The sequence below is a fragment of the Magnolia sinica genome, chromosome 14, assembly GCF_029962835.1.
Source record: "Magnolia sinica isolate HGM2019 chromosome 14, MsV1, whole genome shotgun sequence".
In the NCBI taxonomy this organism is placed as follows: Eukaryota; Viridiplantae; Streptophyta; class Magnoliopsida; order Magnoliales; family Magnoliaceae; genus Magnolia; species Magnolia sinica.
Genome location: NC_080586.1, coordinates 23,750,003 through 23,773,605, shown reverse-complemented (window position 1 = coordinate 23,773,605; position 23,603 = coordinate 23,750,003). Strand labels below are relative to the sequence as shown.

At 37.8% G+C, this 23,603-nt stretch overlaps 2 protein-coding genes across 7 annotated transcripts in view; one reads left to right on the top strand and one right to left on the bottom strand.

Moving 5' to 3' along the window:
* The first annotated feature begins 11,466 nt into the window (after positions 1 to 11,466).
* Positions 11,467 to 18,417, top strand: LOC131225514 (CASP-like protein 1D1). The gene is made up of 3 exons (XM_058221049.1): positions 11,467 to 11,791; positions 14,333 to 14,459; positions 18,099 to 18,417. Exons 1-3 carry the CDS (start codon positions 11,544 to 11,546, stop codon positions 18,318 to 18,320), a joined length of 597 nt encoding a protein of 198 aa, XP_058077032.1. The 5' UTR covers positions 11,467 to 11,543; the 3' UTR covers positions 18,321 to 18,417.
* Positions 18,418 to 21,214: 2,797 nt separating this feature from the next.
* Positions 21,215 to 23,603, bottom strand: part of LOC131224799 (exocyst complex component SEC10b-like) — a 57,765-nt gene continuing 55,376 nt past the window's right edge. The window contains exons 23-25 of one of the 6 annotated variants that reach the window (XM_058220194.1): positions 21,895 to 21,993; positions 21,699 to 21,782; positions 21,246 to 21,592 (exon numbers count right to left, since the gene is read on the bottom strand). In XM_058220194.1, coding sequence (XP_058076177.1) covers positions 21,517 to 21,592; positions 21,699 to 21,782; positions 21,895 to 21,993 — 259 coding nt within the window. In that variant the 3' untranslated portion in view covers positions 21,246 to 21,516. Of the gene's footprint in view, positions 21,593 to 21,698; positions 21,783 to 21,894; positions 21,994 to 22,016; positions 22,741 to 23,603 lie in introns of those variants that run through there. The other 5 variants (XM_058220197.1, XM_058220195.1, XR_009161183.1 and 2 more) reach the window with 5 other exon arrangements.

The window sequence follows — 23,603 nt, the reverse complement described above, 5'->3', positions numbered from 1 at the left end:
AGAGTCCTTATGAAAAGCAACAATGGAGTTATGATAAAAGGCGATTAGAGATGGTGATGGCAGGGGAGCAATGGAGCATAATGATTGAATCCATGGTGGAGATTGTTGAATGGATGTTTTCAATCTATACAGAATCAGGGGACATCGATCGATCGAAAGCCTTGCTCGATTGATGGAATCTTCTCGGAATTAGATAGATTGCTCACTAGAAATTTTTGGACTATGCTCGATCAATCGAACAATAATATTTAGAAAAAACCTTATTTACTCTCTAGACATTTTTGGACTAGTTCAATCACTCAAGCTTTGGTCTACTCTATCGATTAAAGGGTGATCGATCAATGTCGATCGATCGACAGTTAGATCGACGACACGAGCGGAATTACGTAAGTGTGCGATTTGTTTCCTATTCCGGTTGTGATAGTATATATATCGGGTGTAATAAGATTAGGGCATAACAAAAGTTTGCTAAGACATTTTTATGGATTTTATAGAAGAAAAGTTATGATTTTGGAAGATTCGAATGAGATTTTTGTCATTGTAAGTGTGTCATCTCTTGTAAATTGTAATATCGTTTTATAATGGATTGCTTGTTGCTTTATACTATGGTTTTTTTCTCTCGATGATTTTTTCATCTAAAATTCTTGTATTCTATGCATGTTTTGTTTATGTTTGATTCCGTCTTATTTAATTGAATTTGAGTTTACTTCCGCGCGATCCCAACAAGTAGAGATCCCAAAAATTAACCCAAGCCAAATATTGTCTAAGCATAATCAAAATAGTAGGCCACCATTGCATGTGGCAGACATATGAGATCCGGGCCATCCAAATTCTACGGCATATCGAGCATTAAATGGACGGTTAAAACTAATATGATGCGTAGTCTAAATTTTAATGGCAAAATCAAATGGTTAGCATCATCCACTTATTGCAATTTTTGGGATATGCTTCATGCACAATCCAGTCAACGACACCTACACGGACTTGCCTGCCGTGGAAACCATGGATACTTCAGAAAGGGTGGGCCAAGTGTTGTATTTTGTTTCAAAATAAATATTAAAATTTGATTTTTAAATTTTTAGTTTCTCTCCACATTTGGAATTTTTTGTGTTTTTGAGTTGTGGGTTTTGTCCCACATTGGATTTGACAAAGAAAATCCTCTTGTATATTAGATAGGCTTTTTGCCTTAAGGCTTGAGCCTCATTTAGGAGGCATGTGAATTTGGTCCCGTGGGGGGCTATGCCAATAGCTCTAATTTATGTCATTGACCATATACACACGCGCACCGAGCCGAGCCATGCCGTGCCATGCCATACCGTGCCGAGCCAAGCCGAGTCTGTGTTCGTATCCGTGTCCATGTCCGTGTGCGAGTGCGCGACGCGACGGGATGGGCTGGTCTGGGCATGGTTGCCGGTGGGTTGCGAGTGTATTCGCGTGGGTGTGTGTGTGTGTGGGTACTCACGAGACTTTATTTACGAAAGTGTACTCACACTTGCGCCTTTTCATTTTAAACTAGAGAGGTGTTTCCGTTCCGGTTGGTCGCATCTATTGTTTAAACCTAACAGATCTAACCCTTTGTAAAGGTTGCTTATACACCACTTCGGAGTCTATATAAAGACTTCCGATTCACATTTCAAATATACGAAAAAACCTTTCTCCTCTCTAATAAAACTCTCTCTGATACTGTTTTAAGAATTTTAATTACTGAGTTCGTCGCTGAGTCAACTTAGCACTTTCGAGTTAAACTGCAAGTGGTTCGAGCCCGCGTACAGTGAGTGCACCACTAGGACTAGGTCATAGTTTTGTATCCTGGAGGTCGATTACTCTGGAAACCTGTTGCACTTGGGACGCTATCCAAGGGGAGCAAATTCGATTTCAACCTGAGTGACTCACGTCACGCCTCGACTCAATTCAATAAGTCCTCTTTCTCAAATCTTATTTTCTTTTTTGGTTCTCGAATTTTTAATAGTCTATTTAATTCAACTAAATATTCCAACAATCTTGAAATTGAATTGTTGAATTACATAGACTATGTACCATAATAGTAAATGCTTCTGCTAAATTAGCCAAAATCGAACCATTCGTTGGACAATATTTTAAATGGTGGAAACAAAAACTGATGTTCACCCTTAAAGTTTCATACATATTATCCGAATCATTTACTATAGATCTAACAAATCAAACTGAAGTAGTAAATGAAAAATAATTGTAAAAACTATATTCTAAACTCTTTGTCCAACAAATTATATGACGTGTATGCTTCTTACAAATTTGCTAAAGACATATGGACCGCTTTAGAAAAGAAGTACATATTGGAAGATGCAGATGCTAAGAAACATGCAATTGCTAATTTCCTTCATTATGATATGACAGACGATAAACCTGTCACAAATCAAATTCATGATTTTCAAAATCTAGTTCATGAACTGTCGACAGAAGGAATTAAGTTGGATGAATTGTTTCTGTTAAGAGCGCTAATAGAAAAGTTACCGCCCTCTTGGAAAGAATATAAAAATAGAATGAAACATAAAAAGAACGGTGTTTCTTTAGAAACCACTATCGTACACATACGAATAAGGGAGACCAATAGAATCAGGGACCAAAAAGAAAATAGAAATGAGATAGATTCAAAGGTGAATCTTGTGAAATCAAGTCAGGAAAACAATAAGAAAAAGGGCAAATGTCATAATTGTGGCAAACTTGGACATTATGCAAACGAATGCAAGCTCAAAAAGAAGAATGCAAACAATCTATTCAAGAAAAAGGGAAATTACTACAACTGTGGAAAGCCTGGACATCACATTAAAACCTGCAAGTTTAAGAAAAGCAAAAATAAGCTGCAGGCTAATCTTACAGAAACGGTTAATGAGTCTGATATGGTAGTAACTGTGATATCAGAAGTCTTCCTTATAAACAACTTGGAGTGGGTACTAGACACTGGTGCAACTAAGCACGTGTGCAAGGATCGTAGCATGTTTACCTCCTACCAAGTATCAGGAGATGATAAATAGGTATTCATGGGTAATGCTAGAACGTCTTCAGTTGTAAGAAAAGGGAAAGTACTTCTGAAACTCACTTCTAGAAAGACTCTGATGTTGAATGATGTCCTATATGTTCCTGACATTAGAAGAAATTAGTCTCTGGTTCGCTCCTCAATAAGGCTGGTGTCAAGTTAGTATTTGATTCAGATAGGCTTATAATGACTAAGAATGGAACTTTAGTTGGTAAGGGATATTGTAGTGATGGTTTTTCATTATAAATGTATCCAATAATAATAATAATAAGACATTTAGTTCTGTTTATATCATTGAACCCTTTTATCTATGACATAGTAGATTAGGTCATATGAATGTAGTGTCTTTGAAGAAAATGAAAAGATTAGGTTTATTACTTAATATATCTAATGAAGAATTCGATAAATATGAAACATGTGGGAATCAAAATTCATTAGAAAACCCTTTAAACGAATAGAAAGATCATATGTTCTATTAGAGTTGATACACAGTGACTTAGGTGATTTTAGAAATCACATGTCTAGAGGTTGAAAAGCATATTACATAACTTTTGTAGATGACTACTCTAGGTTTACTAAAGTATATCTATTAAGGAGCAAAGATGAAGCTTTAAATGCTTTTTCTAAGTATAAAACTGAAGTCGAAAATCAGTTAAGTATAAAAATTAAAAGACTTAGAACAGATATAGGAGGTGAATATGAATCTTTTTTATTTAGAGAATTATGTGAAAAGAGTGGAATAATTCACGAAACTACAGCTTCTTATACACCAGAATAAAATGGAATAGCAGAACATAAGAATAGAACTCTAAAGGAGATGATGAATGCTATGCTAAATAGTTTAGGCTTACCCTCAAATATGTGGGGAGAAGTAATTCTTTCTGCTTATTATATCCTAAATAGAATTCACTCTAAATCTTCTGAACAAACACCTTATGAACTTTGGAAGAATCATGTTTTTAGTTATAAATATATTAAAGTATGAGGGTGTCTTGCTAAAGTAGGATTACCTGAAACTAAGAAAAGAAAATTAAGTCCTAAAACGACCGACTATATATTTATAGGTTACATACAAAACAGTGCAACGTACAGGTTTCTAGTTTTAAAAACTAAAGATAATATTCTAGATCCTAATACAATTATAGAAGCCAGAAATGCAGAGTTCTTTAAGAACTTATTCCCTATGAAATCTAAATCTATAGGAATATAGGAAGTTAATGAATCAGATATCGTGTCTACTAGTAAAAGTGCTTGTGAGTAAGTAGTAGAAGAGATACAACCAAGAAAAATTACTAGAGTTAGAAGAAAAACTTACCTAGGAGATGGTTTTTTCACCTTCTTAGTAGAAGACGATACTACAACTTACACAGAAGCGATTAACTCTCCAGATGCAACCTTTTGGAAGGAAGTAATAAATGATGAGTTGGAATCTATTATATCTATTAACACTTGGGAACTTGTAACCTACCACCTGGAAACAAACCAATAGGCTGTAAATGAGTGTTTAGAAAGAAACTAAAATCAGATGAGACTATTGATAAGTTTAAGGCTAGGTTGGTAGCGAAAGGTTTTAAACAAAATGAATGAATAGATTATTTCGATACATATTCTCCTGTAACTAGAATTACAACTATTATGGTCTTAATAGCGATAGCATCCATATATAAACTGGTGGTACACCATATGGACATTAAGATAGCTTTCCTAAATGGAGATTTATAAGAAGAAATATATATGGAGCAACTTGAGGGTTATAAGATATTAGGTAAAGAAAATAAAGCATGTAGACTAACTAAATCACTATATGGTTTAAAACAGGCTCCTAAACAATGGCATGAAAAATTTGATAGTGTTTTAAAATCAAATGGTTATCATATAAATGATGTAGATAGATGTATATATAGTAAAATTTTTAAAAATGATTGTGTTATTATATGCCTTTATGTCGATAACATGCTTATTTTTTGAACTAATATTAAATTAGTTATTGCGACTAAGAAATTCTTATCATTTAAATTTGACATGAAAGACTTAGGAGAGGCTAATGTAATCTTGGGTATTGAAGTAACCAGGAAAGATGGTGTTATTGTATTATCACAATCTCATTACGTTGAGAAGTTACTGAGGAAGTTTAACCATTTTAACTGTTTACCTGTCAGTACTCCTTATAATTACAGTGTGACTCTCATGAAGAATATATGAAATAGTATATCTCAATTAGATTATTCTAGAATAATTGGTAGCCTCATGTATCTAACAAACTGCACTAGACCAGACATAGCCTTTGTAGTAGGAAGACTAAATAGATATACACATAACCTTGAAAAAGAGTATTGGAATCCCTTGTCTAGAATTTTGAGACACCTAAAAGGCAGTATAGCCTATGGTTTACATTATAATGGTTTTCTTGTTGTATTAGAAGGATATAGTGATACTAACTGGATAAGTGATTCAGATGAGACAAAATCTACTAGTGGATATGTCTTCACTTTGGGTGGAGGAGCAGTCTCTTGAAAGTCTACCAAGCAGACATGTATCACTCGGTCGACTATGGAATTCGATTTTATTGTCTTAGAAAAGGCTGGATCAGAAGCAGAGTAACTTAGAAATCTCTTAACTGATATACCATTGTGGCTAAAGCCTGTATCAGTCGTGTCTATTCATTATGACTATCAAGCAACTATAGCAAAAGTAAATAGTAAAATATATAATGGAAAGAGCAAGTATATTAGACTCAGACACAATATAGTGAAACACATGTTGCGTGATGGAGTCATTTTTATTGACTTCGTGAGTTCAGAAAAGAATCTGGTAGATCCTCTGACCAAAGGACTATCTAAAAGTTTAGTCAATGATACATCGAAGGGAATAGGGTTGAGCCTAATATATGAGCTGCCAGTGTCGGCAATCTAACCTATACAAGTGGAGATCCCATTAGATAAGTTCAATGAGTAAACAACAAGACACGAGGTAAACGGTTGCACTAAATTATATGAGCCCATTCTATGGTATACAGTGCAAGCAACAACGCAGAAGGATGAGTTTTTTTAGAACTCTTAATAGATCCACAACCATATATTTGGTGGTGAATACAGTTGTTGCATACACTTGATAGAATTCACCTATATGGGTGTGGAGGTGGAGGCCGCTTCTTATGAGAATCTAAGCGAATTCTCTAAAGCACTCATGAAATTCAAGTAATGGTGTGTGGCCGAAACGCACCAAACCGTAGAATCACTTACAGAGGAAGAGTTATGTGAGTGACATGTATTTGCGATTTACATTAAAAGGATTCAGGTTCAAGACTATGGTGTCACCTGATTCCTCTAGGCCTATCTCGCTTTCTCTAATGTCGGTTTAAGTCTATGGTAACACTGACATCATTACACAACCATTACCCTTTAACTCGAAAGAGTTTTTATTTTGAAACATGTGGGGGATTGTTGTATTTTGTTTCAAAATAAATATTAAAATTTGATTTTCAAATTTTCGGTTTCCCTCCACATTTGGAATTTTTGGTGTTTTTGAATTATGGATTTTGTCCCACATCAGATTTGACAAAGAAAATCCTCTTGTATTTGAGATAAGTTTTTTTGCCTTAGGGCTTGAGCCCCATTCGGGGGACATGTGAAGTTGGTCCTAAGGGGGGGCTATGACAATAGCTCTAATTTATTTCATTAACCACATACGCGTGCAAGCCGAGCTGAGCCGTGTCGTGCCGAGCCGAGTCCGTGTTCATGTGTGCATGCGCAACGCGCGCGATGGGACAGGCTGGGCTCAGCGTGGGTGAGAGTGCGGGTGCGGGTGCGGTGCGAGTTTACTCGCGTGGGTGTGTGTGTGTGTATGGGTACTCGCGAGAATTTATTTGCGAGAGTGTACTTGCACTTGCACCTTTTTGTTTTAAATTAACGAGGTGTGTCTGTTCCGGTTGGTCGCATCTGTTGGGTTTAAACCCAACGGATTTAACCTTTTATAAAGGGTGCTTATGCACCACTTCGGAGTCTATATAAAGACCTCCGATTCACATTTCAAAAATATGAAAAAATATTTCTCCTTTCTAATAAAACTCTCTCTGATATTGTTTTAAGAATTTTAATTACTGAGTTCGTTACTGAGTCAACTCAACACTTTCGAGTTAAACTGCAAGTGGTTCGAGCCCGCATACAGTGAATACACCGCTAGGACTGGGTCATAGTCCTTGTATCCTGGAGGTCGATTGCTCTGGAAACCTATTACACTTGAGATGCTGTCCGAGGGGAGCAAATTTGATTTCAAGCCGAGTGACTCACGTCATGCTACTCAATTCAATAAGTTCTCTTTTTCAAATCTTATTTTCTTTTTTAGTTCTCAAATTTTTAATTGTCTATTTAATTTAACCAAATATTCCAACACCAAGACCGTCGGCTACTATTTGTGGAAGCTATGGCCCACATATAATACCAAGCCAAAACAGATGGGCCCGAGCGATTCAGCTCTATAAGTGCATGATCTAGCAAAAGGGACAAGAATCCACCAAAACACCTCTTTTAAGCAGCGAGTAAAACACTCAATTGTATGGGCCCACCATGTTGTAAAATGTAAAATCCACTCCGTCCATCTGGCAAGTACTTAAGGAAGGCAACCTGACTCTAGAGAAGATCCACACAAGCGTGAATCCGGTTGACATGCTTACTAAGGTGGTTCTTATAATGAGGTTCAAGTTTTGTGCGACTTCTCTAGGCTTGATGAAGGCTTAATAAAGGCGGAGTCATTATGAAAAGCAATGATGAAGTTATGATAAAAGGTGACTAGAAATGGTGACGGCAGGGGAGCAATGGGGCATAATGATTGAATCCATGGTGGAGATTATTGAATGGATGTTTTCAATCTATAGAGAATCAAGGGACATCGATCGATCAAAAGCCTTTCTCGATTGATTGAATCTTCTCGGAATTAGATAGATTACTCACTAGAAATTTTTGGACCATGCTCGATCAATCAAACAACAATATTCAGAAAAATCCTTATTTACTCTCTAGAAATTTTAGGACTAGTTCGATCACTCAAGCTTTGGTCTACTCTATCGATTGAAGGGTGATCGATCAATGTTAATCGATCGACAGTCAGATTGATGACACGAGCGGAATTACGTAAGTGTGTGATTTGTTTCCTATTCCGATTGTGATAGTATATATATCGGATGTGATCAAGATTAGGGCATAACAAAGGTTTGCTAAGACATTTCTAAGGATTCTATAGAAGAAAAGTTATGATTTTGCAAGATTTGAATGAGATTTTTGTCATTGTAAGTGTATCATCTCTTGTAAATTGTAATATCATTTTATAGTGGATTGCTTGTTGCTTTATACCGTGGTTTTTTTCTCTCGATGATTTTTTCATCTAAAATTCTATCTTATTTAATTGAATTTGACTTTGCTTCTGCACGATCCCAACAAGTAGGTATCCCAAAAATTAACCCAAGCCAAATATTGTCTAAGCATAATCAAAATAGTAGGCCACCGTTGCATGTGGCAGACATATGAGATCCTGGCCATCCAAATTCTACGGCATATCGAGCATTAAATGGACGGTTAAAACTAATATGATGCGTAGTCTAAATTTTAATGGCAAAATCAAATGGTTACCATCATCCACTTATTGCAATTTCTGGGATATGCTTCATGCACAATCCGGTCAACGACACTCGCACGGACTTGCCTGCCGTGGAAACCATGGATACTTCAGAATGGGTGGGCCAAGACCCGTCGGCTACTATTTGTGGAAGCTATGGCCCACATATAATACCAAGCCAAAACAGATGGGCCCCAGCGATTCAGCTATATAAGTGCATGATCTAGCAAAAGGGACTAGAATCCACTAAAACACCTCTTTTAAGCAGCGAGTAAAACACTCAATTGTATGGGCCCACCATGTTGTAAAATGTAAAATCCACTCCGTCCATCGATCGGGTTCTATTCTCAAATTTAGATCCTGAGGTAAAACGTGGGCTAGATCTGCAACTCAGATGAGCCACACCACAGAGAAAAAATGGGAACGGAATGCCTACTTAGGTTTGCATGTGGGGCCACAGGTGGTGTATCTCTCATCAAATCTGTTTATAAGATCTTAATAATCACTATGAAGAGAAGATTAAAAAACAATAATTGAAAAAAAAAAAACCCCTCAGGCGGGCCAGACCTTATGAACTTAGCCGTTCTGGGAGCAGCTTTAAATGTTCCCATTGGTGGGGCCAAGTGGGTTTTTAATCAGGATTATCTTTTGATCCTACGGTGGTTACACTGATGGACGCAGTAGGCCATGGTGTGTGCTCACCATCATTTGCCAGATGATCCACCTTACACTTTACACACATGCAAGTCGATCGAGGCCATCCAAATCATGGCCCATATTGTATATATGGAGAATAGGCTGTCGATTGGATGATAATAACCGGTCGAGGGGCGGCTGTCGAATAGAAGATTGAAGAAACGTTCAGTCAAAAATAGGAAGTAAAACTCGTTACGTTTATGAGATTTTCGACTTCGGTCCATCCACAATGGGGCCCATGATGTGGATGGTCTGATTGATATACATGTCGGAAGGGGGACCTGTAGATAACTTGAATGTCAGGGAAAGACACCGAATAAAGGCATCTGAAGAATTCCACGTGCAAATGCATTCATATGCACTTTAGTGAATTCTGATTTTACCAAACAAAAAACACCTCTGATAGTGTGAAATGACTAAAATGCCCTTATATTATTTTTCCCATACTGTGGGGCCCGTCTAGCAAGTGTATAACATCCAACCTGTCCAACAGGTGAATCCCACCGTGATTTTCAGCAGAACAAAAAATTAGAAAAATCAGACCCGTTCGATCAAGTAGGCCACACCATAAAAAATAATATACACGGCCCAAACCCGTCTGCTGATTGGATCGTGGTGGTTTTTATTTTGGATTAATCATCACGGTGGGTCAATCTTATGTAAGAATTGCATCTTATGCAAGCACCATGTGGGCCCCACAAATATCTGTTTCAGTACGTTGCAGAGAAAAAATAAACGATGCATTTGGATCATTCCAGTCTCTCAGTCAAGGATGGGTGTTGCGCCACTAGTTATTAATTATACACTTTTGAACGGTTGTTCTGTTTTCTCCCTAACCATTTATTCAGGTTTATAATGGTCAGATCTTGGATATCTTTTAGATGACAATTACCGATCCTGGTTTCCTTCAGATCAACGGTCTGGATCTAATATCCATTGGCCATATATGTACAAACTGGCGCACAAGGAAACTATTTCCGTTCTACTCATAAGGGCCTCATAATTCCAGCCGCCGAACCCTATCCTTGACCTTGAGTGGAAAAACTAACGTGCGGGAGAGTGATAAACTGTTATACTCTGGCACAACGTCATACTTCATACTCATGCACTCAGAACTTGTCCACATCGCATAAATATAACTCAAACCAACCATTGGATGTGTGGATCCCATTTTGAGTGGGTCATTTAGTATTTTAATTATCTAAAACAAATTCCTAAATACTAGATTGGTTTATTTATAATGGACGGCTATTCCATGCTCTGAATTCAATAAACATATGTTCACCGTTACAACATTAGGATCGCCACTCAAAGCCAGAAACTAAAGAGGCTAGCTCATGCTGTTCGCCCGCACCGTGATGATCAAGCCGGTAATTTAGAACATCCCTGCGAATAGGCATCACCAATGAAGATCCCACCGTCCATACAAAAACGGAAGCTGATTTCAGTTCCTGCGCTCGAAACCTAGGTTAGGCCCAACGTGACGTTTGTGACATCCACCCTGTCCATTCGTTTGTGAGCTCAGGGAAAAGGTGAGTAGGAAAATTCCTACAATTGAAACCTCTATGGGATGAGAGTGATGTTTACATGCCATCCATACCATTCATAATATTATTCCTATTGTATTGATCAGAAAATAGAAATATTATCCAGATTCAAAACTTTTATAACTTCACGAATATTTTAACTGTGGATGCTCAATCCTCTAGCTTTTGGCCTACTTGGGCATTGGACCTGGCTCATTTTTAGCTATAACCCCTAAAATGAGCTCACAAAATGGATAAATAGGATGGATTTCTCAAAAATATAACGGTATGCCCCACGTAGGTTACCATCGAAGGAACTTCCTGCCAAAGTTTGGCAGGAAATTCGCCTCCGAAAAAAACAAAAAGAACAGAAGTGGGCCCAAAAATGCCTTTCTACACAGTTTGTTCTAAGTCACCTTTCTTGGACATTAGGATCCTAATCAGTGAGATTTTTGCCAAGCAACCAAAACACAGTTGTCCCTTCTAGATGAACGGTAAAGATCATCAGTTGGTGGCCCAGCATGGGCGAGCCTCAACATTTCTAATGTAAAAAAATCAGGCGGGTCCGTAGCTCCTAAGGAATCACACCTTGTCGTCGAGTTCATGAATCTTATCTATATAACTCAGCTTCCTCCCTCTCTCCCATTCATACCATTCTGACTGGCCAACCACACTACCTTAATCCCAGACCGTCGATCATGGCGTCCTCCGATAAGCTAACGAGCGAATCCATCGAGTCGGCGCCCAATTCCAAGTCACCGCTCGATCGCCCACCTCCTATCAATTTTTTTGTGGTTGATCTTGGTTTGAGACTCTTGCTGTTCGCATCTACCATTACAGCCATCGTGGTTATGGCCACAAGCAAGCAGACCAAAGTGCTCAATATCCCGCTCCTACCGTTTCCACTCGTTCGGGCTGCCAAATTCAATCAATCTCCAGCGTTAATGTAAGATCCTTTTATTTGGATTATGCCTATTGACGGATGTGATTGCATATGGTTAATTGGATGTGTTTTTCATACACTGCACCGTTGGATTTTAGTTATTTGTATTCAAGGAATGATCACATGCAATCATGGTCCTTAGCTTGACATGCTATATATATTTTTTACTGCATCCGAGCCATGTACACGGTGGGCCCCATCATAAAGATAATCTAGAAAGAAAGTCAGGCCGATCCAATTATGTGGGCTATGCTTTTGCAATGGGTCGCATCGTCAATCGTCCATTGATTTTGATCGTGTGGCCAGCTGATATGTGGGTTAGGATGATTCTTGGGTCACAAGATCGCCTTTATGGTTACAACCTTTTTTCAAGGATCAGATGCTCTGCAGGTGTGAAATGTTGGTTGGAAAACGGAAGCGGATTGGATGGTGTACTACACACCACGGATATGGTTGGTGTGTTGACGTCACCAAGTTCTGTTAATCCCATCATGATGTATATTTTATATCCAAACCGTCCCAACATTTGGAAAGATCTTCGTAAGTCTTGAGCCGAAAAATAAGACTGATACAAAGATTAAGTAGACCACACTGCAAAACATAGTGGGGGATTGAACGTCTACCATTGAAACCATTTATGGGGTTGTAGAATTTTTGAATCACTGTGATATTTTATTTTCCTCTTCATCCAGGTCTGTGTGACCTTATTAACAGATTGGATGGAAAATAAACGATTGTCCTGAACCCTAGGAATGTTTTAATGGTGAGAGTCATTGTCCCACTGCTATTTATGGTGTGGTCCACCTGACCTTTGGATATAACTCGTTTTTGGGTTCATGATCTAAAATGATCTTGCAAAATGGATGAACGGGGTGGATATAATAAATACTTCATTGTGGGGCCCATGTAATTTTGATCTCCTTTGAACCGTTGGTACATCACGGAACTCGAAGAGTGCCGTCTTAGCACGACACGTACGCACACCAGACAGATCGGCAGTGTGTGGTACTCCAGCCAATCCGCTTCCTTGGAAAACAGGCCGGGTGCCGATCCGCTACTGACAGGTTGATTAGCGAAACTGGCTATGAAGTTACGCCACCAAGTTCCGTGGCCTCCACCATAATGAATGTTTTGTATCCATACCTTCTATTCATTTGTAGAGAACATTTTAGACAATATCCAAAGAATGAGTTAAATTCAAATCTCCAGTGAACCCAGCACAGAAACAGTGGGGATAGTGATGGGCACCAATAAAAACTTTTAAAGGCCACAAAAGTTTTAAATCAAGCTGATATTTGTGTTTTACCTTATTTCATGTTTTTTTTAACTTTTGAACGGGTTGGATTTCAAATAAAAATTATGGTGGGCCTTAGGATAGTTTCAACAGTGGGAATCACTCTCTCCACTGTTTTCTATGGTGGGGCCCACTACATATTTTTATCTTCCTCATTCTTTAGTTCATACCCTAAAATAATATCTCAAAATGGATGGACGGTATCGACATATAACACATACGTCATAGTGGGCCCATAGAATTTAGTGACGTCACTTCAGTAGCCGACTCGCTACTCAACCTGTCAGTATCTAATCCGCGTCCGCCAGGAACGTTGTTTGTAATTTTTATTTTATTTATTATTTATTTGTTTATTCAGAAGAACTTTGATACTTCGGGTGAGGATGATGGATAATATGCGGGCACTTAGAAATTCCATACTTAGCATTCGAGTAATTCAAATTAAAGTGTCGAAATGATGGGTCCCACGTTAGATGGATCATGAACTAAAAATTAAGATTGTTTGATTATCTTACCATCAAATTACTGGACACTAATTGGACGTTACGGGCTTATTTCAATAAAGAAGTATCCACAAACCAGAGGTTAGGATTGCTTGACCAATCTGGTTTTGGGAAACTTAGCAACAGTTGGTTCTCAATTTTGCCAGCGTAATTTGATTTAATGCATGTGCGGTATACAATTCCCTAGTGCCTGCATATAGAGTGTCATACCTGTCAGAGTATTAAATAACTCTCTCTCTCTCTCTCTCTCTCTCTCTCTCTTTTATTTAGTATTGTTAACCAGGATTGTTCTTTCGTTACCATCTAATTGTTGGAAGTATTAAATCCTAATTACTTTATGGTGAAATTAGTGGGGCACTTAACTATGAGAAGCGCAGGGTCCTCATGAATGATGAGCCCAACCTGTAGAAGTGGGGGGCCATGATTTTGTGATCCAGACCGTTGATCTGATGGTCCCTCTCCCTTGAGTGGGTGTTACCCAAAAGAATTCCATATTTGAAGATCTTAGCCGTCCAACTTTTGCCTACTCCAAAAACCATTTTTTATGAGCTTGTGTGTATATTCTTCACTGTTTGTTTGGAGTTAGCATTTTCCAGTATGGTAGATTCTGGGACCCTTCATCCATGATGGGGCCCAGTAGATTAGCGGTCTGGATTGCTGAACCACGGGCCCAACTTGTATAGATGGGCAGCTGAGGGAACTATACACTTCCAGTCAAGAGCTAATATTGGTTAATGATGTGTGCAGATACTACGTGGTGGCACTTAGCGCGGCTTGTTTCTACAGCATTATTACAATCTTATCTTCTCTTGCTGCCATCTCCAAGACGTCTCCCTCGAAGAAGCTGTTGTTGTTGCTGGCATACATTGACACTGTAAGTTTGTTCGTACACCGTTTGATTTGTGGCCATACATTAATATATTCCCTATCAGATGATCTGAACCATCCAATCAGAATGTAAATTAAAATCGATGGTCAAAATTGTAGGCTATGAAAATCTCATTTCTACAATAGCTGCAACAACTTGAGTTAACAAGCCATATGTGTCTTGTTTTACCGGTATTAATCTTCACGCAACATTTACAAGAGATAAAGAAAATGATAAAATAAAAAATATTTCAATACTTTTTCAAGGTTGTTCATCTTATTATCTCTCTTGCATCTTTAATTTTCTTTTTTTCTTTTTTTCTTTTATAAATGTGCCTTCACTATCACTTTCTGTGTTTGACCTAAAGTAATGGCTCGTAAATCAAGAGTCAAAAACACTCAAGTAAAAGCAAGTAAAATAACTTGTAAAATTATCATTTTTTGCAATGATTTGTGGGTGATACAACAATATACAAAAATCATTATAATAGTCAAATGTAAATAATGTCACTGTACAATTACAAGAGCAAATACTCATTACCCTTTTACAATTAAATTAGAAAATCAAACCACCACCAAAGCAGCGTAACTCACACTTAAATAATAATAATAATAAAAAATAAATAAAATAAAATAAATCGGACTCAAAATAAAAACTTTTAAAAAAAATAAATAACAATTGATCTTAATCATAGTTGTATTTAAACTTGAAAATCAAGTTTACATGACTTCTAACAATCTTAGTTAAGCTTCATATTCTCTTTCATTCCCATCATAGTCTTCAACTTGGGAAAATCTTATGCCTTCGATGCCTTAATAAAAATATCTACTCTCTGATATTCAGATTTACAAAACTGGAGCTCTAGCTCCTTTTCTTTGATGAGATCATATATACAGTGATACTTTATGTTAATATGTTTGATTTTGTGATAAAATAATAAATTCTTCATGTTCATGAGACCTTCAACTATTACTAATGTTATAAATTTGTCCGTCTTCTCATCTTTGGACTTAAAAAATACGAATTCTACCTGTGTCATTTCAATTGCTACCGTTGCAATGGCATTTCAAATTATATTTAGTAATCTTATCATCCATGACAAACTCATGACACGTCAAAGTTCAGATCTCATGTGTTTCATCTTAACTTTTGGCTTTTGATAACAAGTGTGATCTTGATTTTTTTTTTCTTCATTTCATCAAGTATTTTTCCTTCCCACCTTTGCCAATAAATCCAAATGAAATTTCACTAACTTCAATGTGCAGTGTTTTATTAATACAACCACACAAATATAATTATATGTTATATATAGATATATATATCCATAGAAATTTTCAAGTTAAGCAAAATATTCCTTTTCTAATCCTTCTACAAAACTCTCTATAAAAGACTTGTTGGTATTGTTCTCCTTCTTATTGAAATCAATGCCATTAAAGCTTAATAAATTAAATTTTATGAATTCTAACTCGAAGATGCACACTAATTTTGATATTCAAGTTCCGTGGTAGTAAGATTCACTTTTTGTGTCTTCAAAATTTTCTTTGATAGACTTATTTTTCTTGTCAATACTCTTTGCTTTTCTATCTTCAGAAAGAAAAAGAAAAGAAAAAAAGAATTTTTAATATGAGCATCGTGATCACACTCCATTTATGTTGATTCTATATATAATCACACTCTACTTATATTAATTTTATAATATTGATTCTATTTTCTTTCACCTTTTCTTCATTTTTCATAACACTTGAGTGTTGTAGGATCTTTTACCTTGAATCTCATTTGGATCTTCAAAATCGAGCTCAGTAATTATATTTTTCAAAAACGCATATGCTTCAAATCACCAATCCAGTAGTTTATGGGTACTTTTAAAACTCTACTTTTCAAAGAAAATTCCTCAAGTTTATTCTAAGCCTGGGATGGATAAACCAAATTTTATATGTGTATTCAAACTTTTTAATGCTCTATCTTTTTTTCCAAATGGCGATGGCTTTCTCAGTTTTCATTTTCCATATCTTCCTTGATTAATCATTCTCTGACATCTCAACCTTAATTTCAATCAATAACTTCCCAAAGGCTGAATCTTTGGATTGTTTGACTTTCCAAGTCATATAATTAGTTAGTGTTAGCTTCTCCATTACTACAGTAATAAACATCATTAAAACTAGGAGGAACAATCTCTAATATCCCTATTATAGCACCCACTGCTACTAAATTTGAACTTTCAATTTCTTGTTCGGCTAATATACGAGTTAAAACGCACACCAAGAATAACCACAAAAAACCGTGTTAAACTGTCTTGGATATTATGTATCATAACTTCCACGAGCACATATCAAATCCTCACAAAAATGCTTCCTGTCACATTTGCTCTTTCTCCTTAATAAACTTCTTCAACATAGCTCTAATATCACATGTAAGATATGAAAACCCTACTTTTCTAGTTGCTACAACAACCTCCATAAACGGCCATGCGTCTATTTCTAAAAGAACTGGCTTTCCCACCACAACTCTCTCTCTTTCTAAAGCAACACAACTCACACTTAAAAACAGAAAATCAACTTGGACTTGTACTTACAATAGAAACTTGACAAAAACCAAAAAATAACTAATTATAATCCTCGTAGCAACACTTAGAAATCAAGATTTAATAGATCAGATGGTTGAGATCATCCAATGGGAAAATTTTGCGCCTTTTCCCTCTACGTCATGTGGCCACTATTTGAACAATTTGGATCAACTGGTGGGGTCCACACACACTATAAGGCACCTCATGGGAACTTCCAATGAGGTTGAGCTGTGTTGCCCCACCCTGATGTGTGTCGAACATCAACAACATGCATTTGATGGGTACTCTTTAGTTTATGGGAAATGCCAAAAATCAGCCGTATACAGAACTCAGGTGGGCCATACCATCTAAAACCATGTGAAGACATGCCTAAAACATATAAAAGCATTTGATGGGGCCCACTTGAGTTTCAGATGCGGCTGAAACTTGATCTGACCCCTCATCCAAGTGGGCACACACAATGTATGGGCTGGATTTGTGAACCACATCTGAGTGGACTAGTTAATGATTATGAATGTTTTAATGGGAGGGTAACCCCTCTCAAGTAGGACCTCACTCATTTTATTTTATTTATGGGGAGCAATGTCCCCAAAGCTTCTACATGCAACTGGGACCACCAATCATCAATCCACATGATCCACACACTCCATACCACTAATGGTAAGGCAGCGATGTTTTTAAAAACATCACTGATCTGATGATCTTAACCGTCGAATTGATATCATGAAAAAAGACAGTCTAGACCTGGTAGAGAAAAAGCTCCACCCATCATCTGGAAACATATGGACCACAGATTGCTTATGATTTCAGAGAAGCATTTTGATCAGATGATGCTAATCATTTTATTAACGGCTCATAAAAAAGCGAAAGCTTATAACAAAATGACCAAATATTCAAATGATTATGATCATCCAACCAATATGATTTTTTGTACCATTGCCCACCAATAGTCCGGGTCGACGATCACCCCACATGTCATTTAAAAGCTCTGGGAGCTTCAATAACATTCACATGAAGGTGGGGACCTTAGCATTTGGCAGTGTTGTCACTGACTTACCGAGCCCGTTGCATTGTCTGATCAGCTAATGGTGGGAGTGGTTGCATCGGCCATGGGCGCAGCATCTTCAATCGGTTATCTTGGCTTAAAGGGCAATTCTCACGCTGGGTGGACGAAAGTCTGCAACATCTATGGCAAGTTCTGTCGGCACGTCAGTGCTTCCATTTCCATCTCTCTCATTGCTTCCATCATCCTCATCTTGCTTGTATTTCTATCGACATACTCTCTTTACCGTCGCAGCCATTGATAACGCATGTATCAGACACCATGGTTTGTGGGTGTGCAGTATGGTTACATAAATGTAATTGTGTTTAGCTTGTATAAAAATTTCCATTTTATGTAAAGTGGTTGAGCCATAATAAGTGTTGTTTGGATGACCACTTTGAGTACTAGCACTGTCGATGGGGTGGGCCAGGGTTGATTTTGGCTCAGATTTTGAACGGATTGGATCCAATGTGCTCATTTGGGCCCATTCAGAATTTCGATTTCGGTCACTCATTAAATCCATTTTTCCCTTGAACATTGATGTAGAGGGGGTTGCGTACAATTTCATGGCCAAGATGTACTAGAAAAGGCCCGATTGGAGGCAGAAGTGATCCGAACCATCGGAACATTAAAACGGCCATATGATTTTGGGGTAGGATGAGCTACTTTAGCCACCCAATGCCGAATTTGCGATATTCCATCAGATGGATAGTTGAATTTCTGTTTTATTTTCATTTTTACTATTTATAGTAAGTTTTAGTTTAATTATAACACTTCATCCGTTGGGCTCCAGGAGTTGCGTCCAACATGAAAAGTGCTTAGAATAATTAGGAAAATAGCATGGTTGAACCAAATAGGACACTTACTATTTTTGGCCGAGAACCATGAGGTCTAGTTGAAATCATTACCAAATAGTAAGTTTACTATCTATAGTAAGTCACGATTTATAGGAGTTTTGGTTATAGTATGATTCCCGAACTTCTTCCTAGGGTTTAACGTTACTATTTAATAGGTTGTAGGCTCGTTTTTCATCATCAATCCACTCGATGCCCAGCTCTAATTGGAATGACATATTTGTAAGATATAACATTAACATGTAAAGTCAGTTTCAGATGAACCCCGTTAAAATGACTTGCGCCCAAGCCCCAAACTGAAAATTATCAAGCCATGAAGCAAGGCCCAAGCACAGCCCACAGGCCAAGCTAGTAAGTCTGAGCCCGGCCCAAAAACAGGTCAAGCAGGCTACCTGACGCATTGCCACCTTTAGCCACAGTAGATCCTCCAATGTCTTGAGAAAGCGTAGAGAACAAATAAGCCTTAGCTGGCTGTGTTAACATGATCTTCATCCACGCAATTCATGTAAAAGGTGACCCCACCATATGATCAACTGGCACAAAAACAGGCCGATCTACTCATCTGGTGGGTCACACCATTGAGATCAAAGGATGTCAATTATCGGACTCAACAAATTGGTGTGGCCCACCTAATGAGGTGATCAACCTGATTTTTGCAATAGGCAGTCTCGATGGCTGGGATGTCCTGGGCAAGTGACACGGGAGGACTATCACAAGGTGTTTGCAAATTTGGAAATTCAGACTCAGAAATCTTGGTGATTTGAGAGCACTGATGTTTTGGGGCGAGTCAACCTGCGAGTTGAACACTGCATCAGATATGGTGTTTCCCACAACAGAGGAGAAATAAGCAATATCTCCCCTTCCAGATAATCCAAACTGTCCAATGCAGAACGTGTCAAATGTCAACCATCAGATGCAATTGCCCATCACAGAAAAGAAGGAAAAATAAAAATGGAACAGGAAACCTGCCACATTGATGTAGGGCGTGGCACAGGCACATACATTCATAGCATGGTTATACCTAGGGGTGTACATCGAGTCGAACCGAGTCGAGCTAGCCTCAGCTCGGCTCGGCTCGGCTCGGTTCGGTCAACAGCTCAGGCCGAGTTTAAGCCAAGATCGAGCCGAGTTCGTCATTGAGGCATTTCCACAAACACCTGAACTGCAACTTCACAATCTCACTGTTTGTAAAACAGAGGCAATGGTTTTAGAGGTGTTTTATCAAACACCTTCTACGTAACATAAAAACCAATTTTTTTTATTTATTTATTTTTTATAAAAAAAAAAAGGTATATGTTTAATGTACATACCTTGCTTGCCACCGGCCAAACCTTCCTTGCCACTAGCCAAACCTTCCTTGCCACCAGCCATATTTGGTTGAGTCATTTTATCAAACAGTTGGTGAGCAACATCAATGGCAAAGTAACCGAGTCACCAAACTGGTTCGATTCAAGCTAGATTTGAGATGGATTCGATCCGAGTCGAGTCAAACTGGGGCATGCTCGGAATTCGGCTTGAACTCATTTTCGAGCTCAAAAAATCAGCTCGACTCGGCTTGAACTCAACTTCGAACTGAGTTGAATTGAGCTATTTCGAGTCGAGTCGAGCTAGCTCAGTTCGCGTACACCCCTAGTTAGACCGAAAGAAGGTGAACCATAAATTGGCCATAACTTTTGATATGAGTATCGTTACGGGACATATGACCTATCAATCTTTACTGCAATAGGCCATCTGAGGTGAACCGACCCACATAGTGGATCGCATCTGTCCATTTCGCAAGAAAACACAAGCTTTCTGCTCAAAAACGAAATTTTAAGAAAAAAAACATTATTATTTTTAGTAATTTCGATTTTTGTAATATTTTCTTATTTTTAGAATTTTAGATTTTCTTCTTTTTTAGAAATAACTTTTAATCATGTTAGGACTCTTCTAGCAAAAGTTTATTTAGAACTTTTATTTTTAGAAATTAAGTTTTAGAAGAGTTTTATTAGAGTTAAAATTTTATTATTTTTGCTAATTACGAATTTTGGTTTATTTTTTTTCTTTGTTAATGGTGTAAAGGGGCATACACATTAGACAATTATCAATCAATCAAATTTCAAATTTCTAGGATTTTTTTTTTTTCCTATTTTCTTATTTTCCCTCGTGAATTCGAGGTATCTCTATGAGGAGTCTAGAGAAGCTCCATGGATTCGTAATAGTTATCCCCTCGAGGAAGATGGTGATCGACCAAATCACGTCCATCCCTACATCACAAATGCAGGTGTATCCCAACTCCAATCCTACATTAATGGCGGATTGGTTTCACCAAAGAACCTATTTCTACTTGTGGGGGCATCAAAAGCAGTAGCAAGTCTCAGGGTCAATAAGAATAAGAGCGGTCAAGTACCATTCACATTTACAAAATGGAAGCCTTTAAAAAATGGTTCTGCACAGGGCCGGTGGGTCACGGCCCAGATTTGGATCTAGCTATCAGACCAACTTAGTCCACTACACCTGCCAGAATAGGAATTCATGATTTTCCTGAATACCACCAAACCCGATTATTTCCTACTTCAGAATGGCTGCAGCCAACCGGCCCCACTTTCAGCTGCCCCTGCGTGACTACGACTCAGACATTAAGGTGTTGAACCTAGATGCAATCTTTGCAGTTTTGTAGTCCTCCCTAAGTTGAATGAACCTGGAAACGGGCGGCAGATACAACATGCAATTCATATTCTTGAAAATACCCAAAAGAAAAGGAAAAAAAGATAAAAGAGAAAATGACATGATCATCATTCATATACCTTACTGCATCTTTCCGGATACTTGGGGTCCCCTCCAACAATGTAGAAAGACTCTCTGGTGCCACGATGAAGACATTGGCAATGCTGAACATAGAAAATTTTAAGCTAAGTACAAAATAATCTGTATTTCATTCATCAATCTCTAAAAAAAATAATAATAATAAGGAACATGACACATGGGTCCACTACCACTTACATGCCCAACAATTCGAACTTCTCATCAATGGCGGGGGCGTGGAAGCTGCGCACAAATTCCCCATACTCGGTTATGTCACGCTTCAGCCGCAGGCCGCCACTGCAGAAGCTACTCTTCAGTCTTGGCAGGTTTTGTCTCACTCACTCGTAAATCTCATACTTTGATACTACAGTCTAGAAAACATAAAGACTAGACAGCAGCTTTGCTAAGCACAAATGCATGTGCAATGAAGTTCATGTACACGCCACATGTGCCAGCGTGGCACATAGGTGTGGGATCCGATCATCAATCAGGTTGGTCCAACCTTCTACATATTTTCCCGAAAAATAAATCTGATCCACTCAGCTTGGGGGCTCTAATACTGGAAGCAGGTGGATGGATTAGAAGACTTCTGCCAAGTTTTTCAAAGCTACACAGTTGTTTTGCAAACTGTGGCCCATCTAACCAGTTGATCAACCTGATTCTTGGGCTAGGTATCAATATAGCAGTTGCTTTCGGATGGATGGACTCGATCTAGGACATATTGTGTCATGTTGGCACTAGTGTGGTATGTACATAAGCTTCATTGCACATGCATACGCACTTAGCAAAGCCCCTATGACAGAATGTCATACAGCTTAACACAACACCCATAAATCCTAGTTTGTAGTGGATGGATATTTACAAATGATGGAAGTGATAAGAGTAATGAGAAGAATGGAATGCACCTAACAACCACTTTCAGCATACAACTATCTTTCATGGGTACCGATTTTACACTATTTTCTAGAGAAGTGCCCAATACTATGCTTCAGCCCAAAAGAGTGTACATGTGGGATGTTAAACAATGGAGAATCAACATATGGCCTGTTTGGATGAAAGAAATTGGTTAATTCATGAATTTGAAAGTTCATTGATTGGAATCTTCATGAAATTGGAGTTCATTAATTAACAACTTTGTTGCTCGTGGTTTTTCTTGTCAAATTCATAATTTTCTAGATTGGTCAAGTCCTTTGAAAGAGCTTAGGGCCAGACTATTCAAACCATCCAATCAATGGTCATCAAATTTAATTATCGAGATCAAAGATAATATACAAATGGTCCTATAATGGATCCAAGCCATCCATCATGCATCCCGTCTTTGATGGGATAATTCTAAACATCCAGTCAATGGTTAGGAAAGTAGATGGTCAATACAGATTATAATAGAGAAATGTTAAACCACGATCTTGACCGTCCATCCTGTGGGGCCCCCTCTGATAGCCCCAGTAAAAACAACTCCAATATGATGATCCTGACCATCCAGTCAATGGATAGAAAATGAATAATCCAGATTTATTATAATAGAAAAAATGTCATATCCACTGTTTTTAAAATCGTGCGATTTACTATTTGAATTGTGTCATGTACATGCCCATATGAATCGCAAACCCAAATTGCTAAGCTGCAATAATCACACGATTATTGAATCGAATTGTATGACAATCGTAGTCTGCATAAATAAGTCCCAAATTACATAAAAATCCATTTCGTTTTCATTTTTATGCATTATTTTCTCCTATATTTTACCTTTTTGCTTCTAAAATATGTAAAAGGACCTCCCCTGTTAAAAATCATCATCAAAAACCCCAAAATAAGGAAATCAAAATAGCTACTTTCATCAGTCAACATAATAGAATGCTGCTTTCTCCAACATAACTATACACTCAAGAAAGGTAGAAGGAACATAA